Here is a 12,724-nt window from a genome sequence, read left to right on the forward strand (position 1 = left end):
AAAAGTAAAGAGAGAATTTATTTAGGATAGACTGAGGAAAGAGAGATGTAAAAGAGAAGAGAGAGAGAAAGAGCAAGATGGAGGAAGAGAGAGAGAGGGAGACAAAAAGAGGGACATCAAGAGAGAGAAACACAACTAGATGGAGGAAGAGAGAGAGTGAGATGGAGGAAAGGGAGAGAGGGAGGGAGAAGGAGAGACATTCGGATAGAGAGCTAGATGGAGGGAGGAAGAGAGAGAGAGAGAGCTAAATGGAGGGAGGAAGAGAGAGAGAGAGCTAGATGGAGGAATGAAAGGAATGAAGAGAGAGAGCACGAGACAGATGGAAGAGAACGAATGAGGGAAAAAGAGAGACATTGAGAGGGAGATAGAGAAAGGAAAAGAAAGAAAGATAGAGCGAGAGGGAGGAGTAAGAAAGAGAGATAGAGATTGAGGGAGAGAAGAAATAAGAGAGAGAGGGAGAGAAGGAAGAGAGAGAATATAAAGAGAGAGAGAGAAGGCAAGAGGGAGAGAGGAAGTGAGAGAGCTAGAGAAGGAAGAGAGAGAGGGCAAGAGGGAGGAAGAGAGAGAGAGGTAGAGAAGGAAAAGAGAGAGAAATGAAGAGGGAGGGAGGAAGAGAGAGAGAGAGGAATGAAGAGGGAGGGAGGAAGAGAGAGAGAGGAATGAAGAGAGGCAGGGACAGAGAGGGGTGATAGATCTATAAAAGAGGAAGGGAGAGAGGTAGAGATCTAGGGAAAGGAAGAGGGGGATATATTTATAGAGGGGGCGAGAGAGAGAAGAATTAAGAGAGAGGAGGAAGAGAGAGAAAAAAATGAAGAGAGAGGAGGAAGAGAGAGAGAAAAGAATGAAGAGAGAGAGAGAGAGGAGAGAGAGAGAAGAGAGAGAGAGAGGAGAGAGAGAGAAGAGAGAGAGAGAGAGGAGAGAGAGAGAAGAGAGAGAGAGATTGGGTGGGTTCAACACTGTACTCGGGTCGGCTGGCCGACCCGGTCCGCCCACCAAATCCTGACGAGGGTTCTGAAAGGCAAATCCAAGAGACGAAATTGTTCTTTGGGTCATTGTTTTCTGCATACTGAATGAGTGGGTACAATTTTGTGATCCGTACAAGGGCGCCGAGAGACGATGGTCTGTACACACAAAAGGTGAATTTTCAGCAGGTCTAGCTAACAAATAGACGAAGAACCATAAATAAATAATGAGATCGCTAGATGAGATGGACCTCATGGTTTCATTTAATTATGACATCCTTCCAGCCAAATCATTTAATTGTCGTCTTTCGCTTCTGGGTCAGGGATCGGTGTTTCCACACCTGGAGGTATGGCGTCCACCTTGTACCGCAAGTTCTGAAATAATATAAAATTCACAAAAAATTACGCAATATTTTTAATCCGGTTAATGAATGATGAGGTGGGTTTTGAACCCTGCCATTGACCAAATCTCTGATGATGCTCAGTACAGGATAATGATCGCGTCGTCTGGATTGAGATCGGATTAAGAGATTCAAGAGCCTAGATTGTGATCAGATTGACAGAGTTGATTGATTGGAATCAAGAGGGCTGCGCATTGATCAATCTGATGGTCTGGCTGATCAGATCGGCCGCTCAATCTAATCGGCTAATCAATGGTTTGTGAAATGCGGAACAGTTTAAAGAGTTAGACCAGCAAGATCAATCAAGCAGACTGATTGATCATCATCACTCGATCAATGTCAACCAGTTTTACCGAGCAAGATCAATCGAGCAGAATTGATTGACTTTTGGATATTAAAAAATAAATCAACTGACACCCTATCGTGATAAGATTTTGATTGCGGCAAACCCTAATTAACCCCATATTAATGGTTTCAGAAATGTGGAACGGTTTAAAGGGTTAGACCAGAAAGATCAATCAAGCTCATCGACTATGTTCAAGCAGACCGATTGATCATCGAATTTCAACCAGTTTTACCGAGCAAGATCGATAAAGCAGAATCGGTTGACTTTTGGATAATAAAAAATAATCAACTGACACCCTATCGTGATAAGATTTTGATTATGGCAAACCCTAATGCTGAGATTATGAATCTTCGCGACAAGAAATATGAACTGAATCACACCTTTTTGAAGAAGGCCGAGTAAGAATTATCCCATATGAGCTTGTAGCATCCAGTGGAGATAGTGCAGAAGTTTCCCTGGGATAAAGGAGTGAGCTCATACTCAAAACGATAAATGTGAAAATATCCCTACAGAAAATACCATAAACCCTAAAACATTCACATTATTTTCTTCAAAATAAAAAATAAAACATTCACATTATGTTAAAGAAGGATACCCATAGAACTTACTTCGTCAGACTGATATCTTCGGTATGGCAAGATCAGCTGCAAGAGGCAATTCATGCACGAGTTATTAACAGAAGAACAGATGGGCCACAAGAAAAAAAAATTTCTGCGTTACTAATGGAAGAACAGATGGGCCCCACTCACCATGGTTTCCCCTGATGGATTGATATATTCAACGTGGAATCCAATATCCTGAAAAGCAATATAAAACCGATGAAGACCTTCTGTAAAATAATTATATAGGAGTATATTTCTTCAGAAGAACTGTAAAAGCCTGTGTCAATCCTAAATTGGGAAGCACATAAGATGGAGGATTATTTAGAAATTAAAGCAGGTAGAAAGACATGATCTAATTTTTATTAGAGCACTTATGTAGGCTGATGTTATATACATGGGAAAATTGAAAAAATGGATTATCGAAGGTAAAAATTTCTGTAGAAAATCTTTGAGAACAGGATCAACAGTCATATACGGAACAGAAATACCAATGATTAGGAGATACCATGCTCATTTTCCCTTGGACCAAGGAAAAATCCCAAGCAATGTACGAGTTCACTGATTCGATCACCAATGACACCTGGAAGCATATTAAAATTTAATTAATAGTGGACTAGTAAAAAATAGAGGAGAAAATGAATAGAAAACTGAGAAAAAAGGTAAAAACCCAAGTTTATTCCATGGTTATTGTTCGGATTTATAGAATGTAAATCCCTTAATTATCACAAAGAAGTGCCAGTTTAAGAGCCAGCTACAGCGTACGAAGAAAAAAATAGAAAGTATCTCAAACATGGAGGGAACTCTAGTAATGTACACAAGGGACAAAGTAATAATGCGTATGTCTACCATTTATAATACCTCATGAGTCATTCCCGCAGGGATGATTGCTTCCTTGTATTCATTAATTTTCCTATTCAAATAATAAAGAAATCCAAAGAAAGAAAAAAACGCTTAGAATGTATTAGTTTAAAATTTAAGTTGAATATAACTGATAACCAAATTTTCGTTTGACCAATAACCTGCCTTGACTCAGCAGCACCAGCTTCGTCAGCAGAAATAAAGAAAGGAGCATTGCCAACAACCTCTCTGCAACATGAAGCATGCTTCGTAAGTTATTCCATACGTACGAGAAATTAAACTCCAAATTAATGTTTCCGCATTAAATCGAACGAAAAAACTCACTAGTGGCCTTCTCATGGAGAAATCTAAACGTCCTAAAAGAATATCAATGATAGATGGAACTCAATTAACATGACGGACTCTTGGACTCATACTAGAAAAAAACGTAATAAAGAGATCCTCTCAAGAAACAATTGGGACGTTGCACAGCAGTTGATCTTCCAGTCTTGTAAATAGGTACAATTACTACAAGTTGTAATCACCTAATGAAACCTATTCCTTATCTGTTGTTTATTTCAGATGTCTCACAAACAGAGAGTCAAAAATTGATTCATCTCTGTTTTTTGTTGAAAATGAATTTTCAGATTTAATTTTGTGTTCCTCTGATAAAAATGAAGTAATCCATAGGTAGCATATTTTTAGCTTATCCTTTTAATAGATAATGTCATGGATATCCTCCTTTCTCCAACTTTTACAGATGAGACGGCTGCCAATAATTTAAGAAACAAGGACAAAAATCCACTCATTGATGAACTAAACCTTTTAATTAAACTAAAAAATAAAAAGATTGTCTCGACAAAGAATCAATTAGTAATGAAGTTTGGATACTAATCGCAAGAAAAAGGGAGAAAATATTCCGCCAGCAGATGATTTTTATAGACCGTATAATCCAGCCTGTATAAGTGAACACCCAATCGTAAATACACATGAATGAAATAAAGACAGTATCAAAATATTTAACACCAAATGGGAAAATGCAAGCATGTAAGGTTACATAAAAAGAACTATTTTTGACGGCAAGTTCATAAATGGACGGGATTACTTTGCCCGCAAACAAGAAGAATTTTCCCTATTCCAAGGCAAAAAGGAAAAGAATTAAATAATGAAATAACAAAATATATTACCCTATAAACAAGAGGAATCTTTCCAATTCCGAGGCATAAAGGCCAACTGCCTGTTCCAAAAGCACGAACTCATCCTCTTGCCTGGACAATATAGACAAAGCAAATTATATGTTGAAGTTAAAAACATGTAAAACGTGTTTCATTCAAAAACATCCAACAGAAAAATTCAACTATAAGCAGTTAAACGTCTTCACAAATATAAAAAATATTAAGTGAAGAAATATCTTCAACAATAAGCACATAAACATCTTCACAAAGAAAAAAACGATAGTGAGTGACAAGATTTCCGTTCGAAAAAAAAGTGAAGAGATTCAAGAAATCTCACAGTTTCCTTGCCTCAAAATGTCCCCATGAGAGACTCACGAAAAGTCGAATAGAAAGACTCATTTTTGTGAGGCTGTAGAGAGGTGGACCATAGCGTTCCCGTTGTTCTTCCATAGGCCTGGGAAGCATATATCACCACATTACTCACATTTACTTCCAATGTTAAAAAAACAGAGTAAGGTAAGAAATTTAATAACATTAAAGTTACCCGTCATCATCATTAATCTGTCGTACAAAGTCGAGCAAAACCTGAAAGACAGATGAGAAACACTAAAAAAATTAAATTCATAACAGGAATTTAAAATTTGAACTTTAGAAAGATAGCAAACTGACGTTTAAAAGGTTCGATTGTGATTTAACAAATGGTCTGAAGTGAAATTTATGGTTTTCACTTGAAATATAACAGAGAAAAAAACATCATTTAAAAAATTATCAGATCAGCATGAAGCTGGTCCTATCTCCCTGTTGATTCCAGGACGTCTGTCTCTTGTTTGAATAGTCATCAAGAGGTATAAGCAGTAAAATCTCCTTGTCGTGGAAGATATGAATCCAACATAGGACTAGGAATCAACATCCAAGATGAGGATGAAGTTAGAATGATGACAAATCGTCATAGCCCTCGTCATCCGGTCTAGCATGATGATGAGGATGATGACTGGACGATCTCTCTTGAAACTCTCTTGGCGTTATGCATGGTAAAGTAGATGACAATGACAAAATTTGTGGACAAGATAAAGAATTCGTCATCATGCACTGAACAGGAAATAAAGCCAAGAAAACTGCTATATGATGTTCAATCCAAGCTAGTTTTTAAACCCACTGACAAAGATGACAGGAAATGATATAATAAACTCCAAAACCAACTCCATACAGGGGCGGAGCTTTCATAACTCGACAAAAATGAATTGGGTCGAAATATAGAAAATACGATGAATTAACACAGAGTCAAACCTGAGGCACTCCGACCAAATATTTGACAAGCGTCTTATACACTCCAGTGGCAGATCCAAGCTGGGCTAGTTGCCTCCTCCTGACAGAAAATATGAAATTGTTTCTAAGCTTATAACAGGGAAAGCTGTTTAGTTTATGCAAAGTAACTAAACCCACCTCTCCATTTGCTGATTCCAAAGCAATTCATATCGATCACGAATAGAACCCCCCCCACTGACAAGAGCATCAACTTCCGCCTGTCTATTTCTCTCTGAACGTTCTTTCTGCTGCCTGATGAGTGAACCTCGAAAATCTTGGGGCATATATGTCATCACTGCAAATACATTTTGAGGGACAATATCATCTTATACATAATATGTTACTCTACCAAGCCAACATAAGCCAGTTAATGACCTTTTCAGGGAGTTTTAGGACCAATTTGCATATTAGACATTTCATACTGTTTATATTTTGTACAGTTTCAGAAATTATTGTCCATATATTATGATAGAAGTCATCTGGGCTTGTCAACATTGTTGACAATGACAACAACAGTGATTTTTTCCTAGTTGCCGTTTACGTTATCTTGCTTAACAACACTGGGATATGATTTGGCATCGGGTATATGAGTGGAAACCATGACAGAAGCAAGGAATGGACACAACGTCCCAGCCCACCCTGCCTTGGAAGAGGCTAGGGCAGGAAATCAAGTCGTAAGCCATTCTGCTCTGTCACCCTCATATCTCTCTCATTCGGTCCTAACTCTTCCCCTTGTGTTCACAGGTCGGAGTCCTATTCCCTTCGAGCTGCGACCCCTTTGCCGGTCAATCCTTCATTGTTCTTCTACCATTCCCTCTTCCCTTTTACCTCAGGAACCTTTCCTCTCTCTCACTCTCTCTCTTGCTCTTCTTCTTCAGTGGAACAAGTTGTTGAATTGCACTTCTCTATGTTGCGAAATTACAAGAGATCTGCTACAGTCCGGTGAGGTGTTACAATCCCCTTGGGTGTAACAGATCCAGAACAGTAGATATAGAATATCATTCAAGAATTCGTAGATGCCAGTTCGGATGAGTAAAAAAGTACCGAAATACAAGTAAAACGAACTGATATGAAGAAGGATAGTTCTCGTTTGCTGGAGAATCCGGATCGGTATTCTCCTCACTTGCTGAGAAGGATGGAGGTCGGATCGGCTCTACCACGATCGAGAGAATCTCCCATTCTGTTACTGATTCAAGAAAAAACCAGATGAGGAGAATTTAGATCTGGAGTCTCCAGCAAGCGAGAACTATCCTTCTTCATATCAGTTAGTTTAACTTGTGTTCCGGCACTCTTTTACTCATCCGAAATAACTTCTAGGAATTCTTGAATGATATTCAACATCTACTATTCTGGATCTGCTACACTCGAGGGTATCCTAACATTTTTGGTATCAGAGCCAAAGTTCTCGCGACCTGTGGCAACAGAGTTGGATTCGTTCGCCAGCATCCAGCGAAGACAGAAAAATGTACATCAATTGTTTTTGGAATTGATGCAAATCTATGGTCAACCTCAACCGATCAAGGAGGAAAAGAAGATTGCAGCAATCACTGATATTTCTGTCGTGTTGGCAGTTCCAGCCACCACTGATCCAAGATTCGCCGCCGTCAACACATCATCTGCAGAAGCTGCATCAGGCGACGCTCCAAGATTTGCCACTGCCAACATATCCCCTGCAGAAGGTGCATCAGGCGAAGCTCCAACAGTTGCGCCAAGATCCCCTGCCGCATACACTTCCTCTGCAGAAGCTGCATTCGGCGACATTCCAACAGCTGTTCCAAGATTCGCTGCCACCAACGCATCATCTGCAGAAGTTGCATCAGGCAACACCAAAACAGCTGTCGCCGCTTCAAGAACTTGCGCCACCGACGTTTTCTTTGCCACTCCCACAACTTCCATAAACACTGGTGTTACAAATGTTTTATCTGCTGCTGCTGCATCCTCGATAGACGCTGCATCAGGCGTCGTTCCTAGATCTGCTGCTGCAGAAGTTACATCCGTCACTGCTTCAACCACTATAGCATTGGTGACTTCCAATGTTGCCCTGCCTGCACAAATGCAATTGTAATTGCCTTGGCAAATGCTCCAACAACTGAGCAAAACACAATGGCTGGACCTGCAACCCTAGTCGCAGAGTCCACCGTGGCTACCATCGTTAACACCTCCAAAAATGCCACTGGAGACTTCTCCTTCTTTACCTTCAACGAGATGCAACATCAGCAGCTTCCGCTGCACAGCCTTGTACTGCAGAGGCCAAGTCCCTGCCCATTTCTCCATCCACTCACATTGATGCCATCACTGAGCTGTTGCCACGCCACCGTTGCCAAGTAGCCACCACCATCATGACAACAGGCTGCTGTTACCCCCATTGCCACCAGCACACCAGTAACAATGACTGCCTGTCACAAACTTGGTTCATGAAACCCACCTGCCGGAATGAGCTGCATGATTGGCCCATGTGCTAAACTTCAGGCCAGAGCAAAAAAAGACCCTCACTGGGCACTCAAATTTGGGCCCACCTCTTGAGGCCCAACAGGGGAATACCATCCACGACCCCGGGCCACAACTTACACAACATTTTCCTGTCGTTAACCAGCTGAGATACTACTGCGGTCAGCCGCCTCTGCACCGCATGTCACTCCATCTACCGCTGAAGTCAACATTGCACAGTCCTCTTCTTCCACTGTTGCCACCACTGCACTACCTGATGTCATTGGCCTCCGCTGATGCCATATCCATGTCCTACTTCGTCCGCCAAATCTTTCATTTTTGCTATGGCTGCCACCATGATACATGATGGCACTGCCACTGCACTACCAGGTGGGACAGTCCCTGTGGGAGTCATCACCCCCTATTGCCAGTTGCCACCCAGTTGCCATGGGTCGCCATCTTCATGTCACCAGCCAAAGCCAGCAATGCTTTCTACATCAATACCATGGCTGCAGCCGTCTCCATTGGATGCACCTCCACCGAAAACAATGCCATCACCACCTCTGTTTTCAAGGCAGCCATCAAGCCTGTCAAATAAGAGGGATATCTTGGGCCAAGCTCGGTGGGGCCCACTACCCGATTTTAAAATCGGGACAATAACGGCTAGTTTTTTACTAGCCGTTATGAACAGTAAATTAGCCGTTAAACGGCCTGTATATATACCTACTTGAGTAATAAAAAACTTGAACATTTTCTCTTAAATTCTGTTCTTTCTCTCTACTTCCTCTATTCTCTCATTCTCGCCCAAGAGTGTCTACACAATTCTGTCAAAGCCAATTGAGGATCCAGCTTGACCCATTCCTATGGCAACTGGCAGTCCAATATTGGATCCAGGGGATCCTCTTGAACAGCTTGAGGACAAGCTGTCGCCGATGGGGATAGTATTTTTAGAGTCCTGATGAAATGGCGGATTCTTGAAATTTTAGGTTATAAATACCCCCTTCTAACGTCATTAGATAGACTTTTGATGAATAATCAGCCTGTGGTCTCTTGGCACGAGTAGCTGCATCCGGCTTTCGTGAGGGCAAGAACTCCTGATTCAAAGGTTCTGAGAGTTTGTTCACCTACCTCTCTCTCGTCTTCACTCTTACCTCTTTCATCTCTCCTATTCTCCTATCTATCCCTTGTCCCATTTCTTGATTTTGTTAGATCTTATCACAATGTCATATTGATGCTGGGGAAGTGAATGCCAAAGTCTCTCTCTATCTATCTCTTTTATATCTCCCTTTCTCTGTATGTAAATGTCGCTCCCTCCTTTCTTGAACTATCTCTCTCTCTCCTTTATAAGTAGCAAGTGTTCAACAAAAATGAGGTATCCTAAAAAGGAAACAAAGAAACCCATGTGATTTTTACGAATCCTCCAAATTGCTTCTACTCAAAGTTCAAAAGTCTTGGCCAACTGAGAAAAGACGAAAGGAAGTCAAAGCATGTCAAATATAAATACCCACCTGTGTTAAATACATGGGCAGAATTTTTTGACTGAAATACTTCCAGGTTTTCTAAGGACTTTTTCAATGTCTCCTGAAGCTTTTCAAGGGTGCCAGCTTTCTCAGCATACTCCTGCAGCTGCGATGGACAATGGAATCTATAAAATCGAAAAATCTCCAGAAGGACTTCGATCTCAGGACAAAACCATTTAGAATGATTTAGGGAAGAAAAATATGGTTAAATTATTTGATCAACCAAACTTCAAAAATAATCAAGCGTACTAATCGAGGCCACTGAGATTTCTCCAGCAAAAACAGTATCTCTTCGATGTATTCCCTGTTCCTCCACATGTTCTCATCTAACTTGTGCGGTGCTGGAGAATCTGCCTCGCGTACTAATTCCTTTTCACCTTTGAGGAAAATGACAACAGATCCATAACACAAAAAGATCAATATCAATTATGATACGTTTTAGTGAAAACAGCTTGCTTAAAGAAGAAAGATTAGCATAATCAAGGGGAAACGATTAACGGGAGAAATCCCAAATTCCCATTTGGCTACTCATTTTGGTGTGCGAACCCAGTGGCAATCACTATACTAACCCTTCATAAAAATACAGCCCATCTTATGTTAATACCTATCGTTTTGACTGATGAACCATCTTCTGTTAATCCCGTACCTCAAAGGAAAACTATTTATCCCTGAGATAATGTCCTTGCCGATTTGAGAGGTTAGAGCATTTTCAGTACATCATCATACTAGTGTTTTTTGTTGAGTTTCGATCTTTCCTCGGACAGATTTCAAGAGCTAAATGACTTGTTTATACCAGAAATCACAAAAAAAGAAGAAAATAGGTTGATATCATCCAAAGCAGATGTGAATCTTACCAGAAGTGAGAGCAAATTCCTTCTCCAAAACGCCAGATAGAGTGCGAAGCTCGGTAGTCAGCCGCTGGACATCAGCAGAAATCGGGGAAAACGGGTGCTTGTCGTAATATCTCGACAGAAAAGCCCTCGTAATCGGCACAAACCCCTCCGCGGACGAATTCATTCTACAATCTCTGCAATTCTCCAGCCCCAATCGATCTCCCTCCGTTTGCCACAAAACCAACAGCAAAGATTGCGCAAGAAAGGTGGAAAGAACACGCCACCGGTGCCCTACACGCAGCTTCTACCACGCGATGAGGTTTTCGAGGTCGCTTGCCTAAATCAATTTCGTGGCGGTTGTCCTAAAATAGAACAATATCCAAAAATTCTTCGAGGTAATCATCGAGATCTGGCGTTCCTGAAAATTCTCTAGATCGAGAAACAGAAACTACGACGACTGGCGATAGATCATAGAACTGCTTGCTTGCTCGCGATCGCAATTGGCATATTCCACTGGATCAAGATTATCCGGGATCAGATCATTGATTCTGATACCCGATATTGATAGCGAATCCGTTATCGGTATCTACTGTAAAAACCAATCGGTATTATATACTGATTGGGTGAATTAAATGTATAGAAATGTGGAACAATATTCAAAATTCTTCGAGGTAATCATCCAGATCTGACGTTCCTTTAAAATCTATGGTACCTGAAGGGTAACAATCCCATATGCAAGGAAATTGTTCAAGTAATTCAGTTAATGAAATCAATGTAGTGTTTGCCTCATGATACTCTTTCCACTGCTCTAGGTAGGGATCGGCACGCGTCATCCATCACGTCACTCGTCACCGTGACGGAAACGTGACGGATGACGTGATGGTGACGTTGACGGTTTTAGGAATCCGTGACGGTGACAGTGACGGATGACGAAGTGGTCGTGACGGAGATGTGACAGTGACGGGGTGCCCAGGACGCGTGACGTGACGGAACGGCCGTCACGGAATTTTTGAAAAGTTAAAACAGACAGAAATACATATAAAAATCATTATTTTTAATCTTTCCGATGGCTGAGATTTTGCCACGTGACGTGGCCTTTTTGATTTCCTAACATTTTGCACAGAAGTCCCTGTTTTCTTTTTGCATGCACAAACCGATGCCGCCTATGAATAATTGGAGATATACCCCTCCGTTCAATTAGGGTTTTATTCACATCACCAGTGACGGTGACACCGTCATGGTGACGGGGACGTGACGGGACGCCCTATGGAGGGACGGTGACGGGAACATGACTGTTTTTTTTTGCATATGCTAGGACGTGTGACGGGACGGTGACGTGATGAAAGTTTCGTCACGTCACTGTCCGTCACGTTTTGTCATCCGTTCCGTCACGTCCAGGGGTGTCATGTCCCAGACGTGGCATTCCCTAGCTCTAGGAATTCTACTACATTAGGGTCTTGAACACTTGGGCGATATATGAGAACTTTCTTCATAAAATATAAAATCAGTGGAAAGAGCTCTGATATAAGCATTGTTTCTCGATGAAACGGACCATGATGTGGGGGTCCTCGTGGGATCTTGGGTTTGCTGTGATGTGGGGATAACTTGTGGAACCTTAAAAGTAGCTCTGACTTTCTAGTGTTCTGGAATGTCACGTTGGGACAAACTTCGTGGAGGATGTGATAGCACTTTGAAGACGTAGTTTTGTATTTTGTCGGGGGAGTCGTGCTAAATTGAGGTGAACCATGACGAGGTTGCCCTAATTCAATTCTTGTAAGCATTAGTGTGTATCTGTTAAGGTCTAGTAGACATACTTGGAGAGTTTTTGTTTGGCTTCTACATCTGCACAAAGGGCGTGAACATGAGCAACCATAGTTTCTACAACATTTGAAGGTTGGTTTATTCCTTCTTGAGGTTTGAGATTATAGACTTTTAGGGTTGATGATTATATACAATGTGGAAAAGGATTAGTCCTGTTGATTGATTCAGGATACTATTGTATGCAATTTTTGCATTTGGTAAATGGGAATCCCACGAGAGGTGACAGTTGTGCACAAGATAACAAAGAAGATTACCTAAGCTGCTATTTGCCACCCTTTGTTTGACCTTCAGTTTGAGGATGGAAGGTCATGGAACATTCTAGTTTATTCCCCGTACGGTGCCTCAAAGTATTAAACAATAACTGTTAAATTTGGTGTCATGATCACATACGACATTCTGCGGTACACCATGAAGATGAACAATTTCTATGAAGAACAGTTTGGCTATATGAGAAGCTTTGGAGGCTTTCTGACATGCTATAAAGTGTACCATTTT

The 12,724-nt window shown here is 41.2% G+C and overlaps 1 protein-coding gene across 1 annotated transcript; it reads right to left on the minus strand.

Annotated features, from left to right (window-relative positions):
* Positions 1-1,009: 1,009 nt before the first annotated feature.
* On the minus strand, positions 1,010-10,987 carry LOC144714280 (retinal-binding protein). Its single transcript, XM_078588998.1, has 16 exons — positions 10,430-10,987; positions 9,825-9,952; positions 9,564-9,681; positions 5,767-5,923; positions 5,611-5,689; positions 4,868-4,908; positions 4,661-4,777; positions 4,336-4,416; positions 3,335-3,397; positions 3,170-3,221; positions 2,817-2,891; positions 2,459-2,506; positions 2,318-2,353; positions 2,090-2,164; positions 1,214-1,337; positions 1,010-1,121 (listed from the first exon to the last, which is right to left on the minus strand). Exons 1-15 carry the CDS (start codon positions 10,590-10,592, stop codon positions 1,257-1,259), a joined length of 1,314 nt encoding a protein of 437 aa, XP_078445124.1. The 5' UTR covers positions 10,593-10,987; the 3' UTR covers positions 1,010-1,121; positions 1,214-1,256.
* Positions 10,988-12,724: the final 1,737 nt, after the last annotated feature.

The sequence above is a fragment of the Wolffia australiana genome, chromosome 17, assembly GCF_029677425.1.
Source record: "Wolffia australiana isolate 7733 chromosome 17, ASM2967742v1".
In the NCBI taxonomy this organism is placed as follows: Eukaryota; Viridiplantae; Streptophyta; class Magnoliopsida; order Alismatales; family Araceae; genus Wolffia; species Wolffia australiana.

What these genes read in the sequence shown, in the direction of transcription:
- LOC144714280 (XM_078588998.1), bottom strand. Translation starts at nt 10,592, where the DNA reads ATGAATTCGTCCGCGGAGGGGTTTGTGCCGATTACGAGGGCTTTTCTG. An exon ending in TGGAATCAGCAAATGGAGAG is followed by an intron (nt 5,690 to 5,766) that starts GTGGGTTTAGTT and finishes ATTTTCTGTCAG; the next exon opens with GAGGAGGCAACTAGCCCAGC. An exon ending in CAGATTAATGATGATGACGG is followed by an intron (nt 4,778 to 4,867) that starts GTAACTTTAATG and finishes TATGCTTCCCAG; the next exon opens with GCCTATGGAAGAACAACGGG.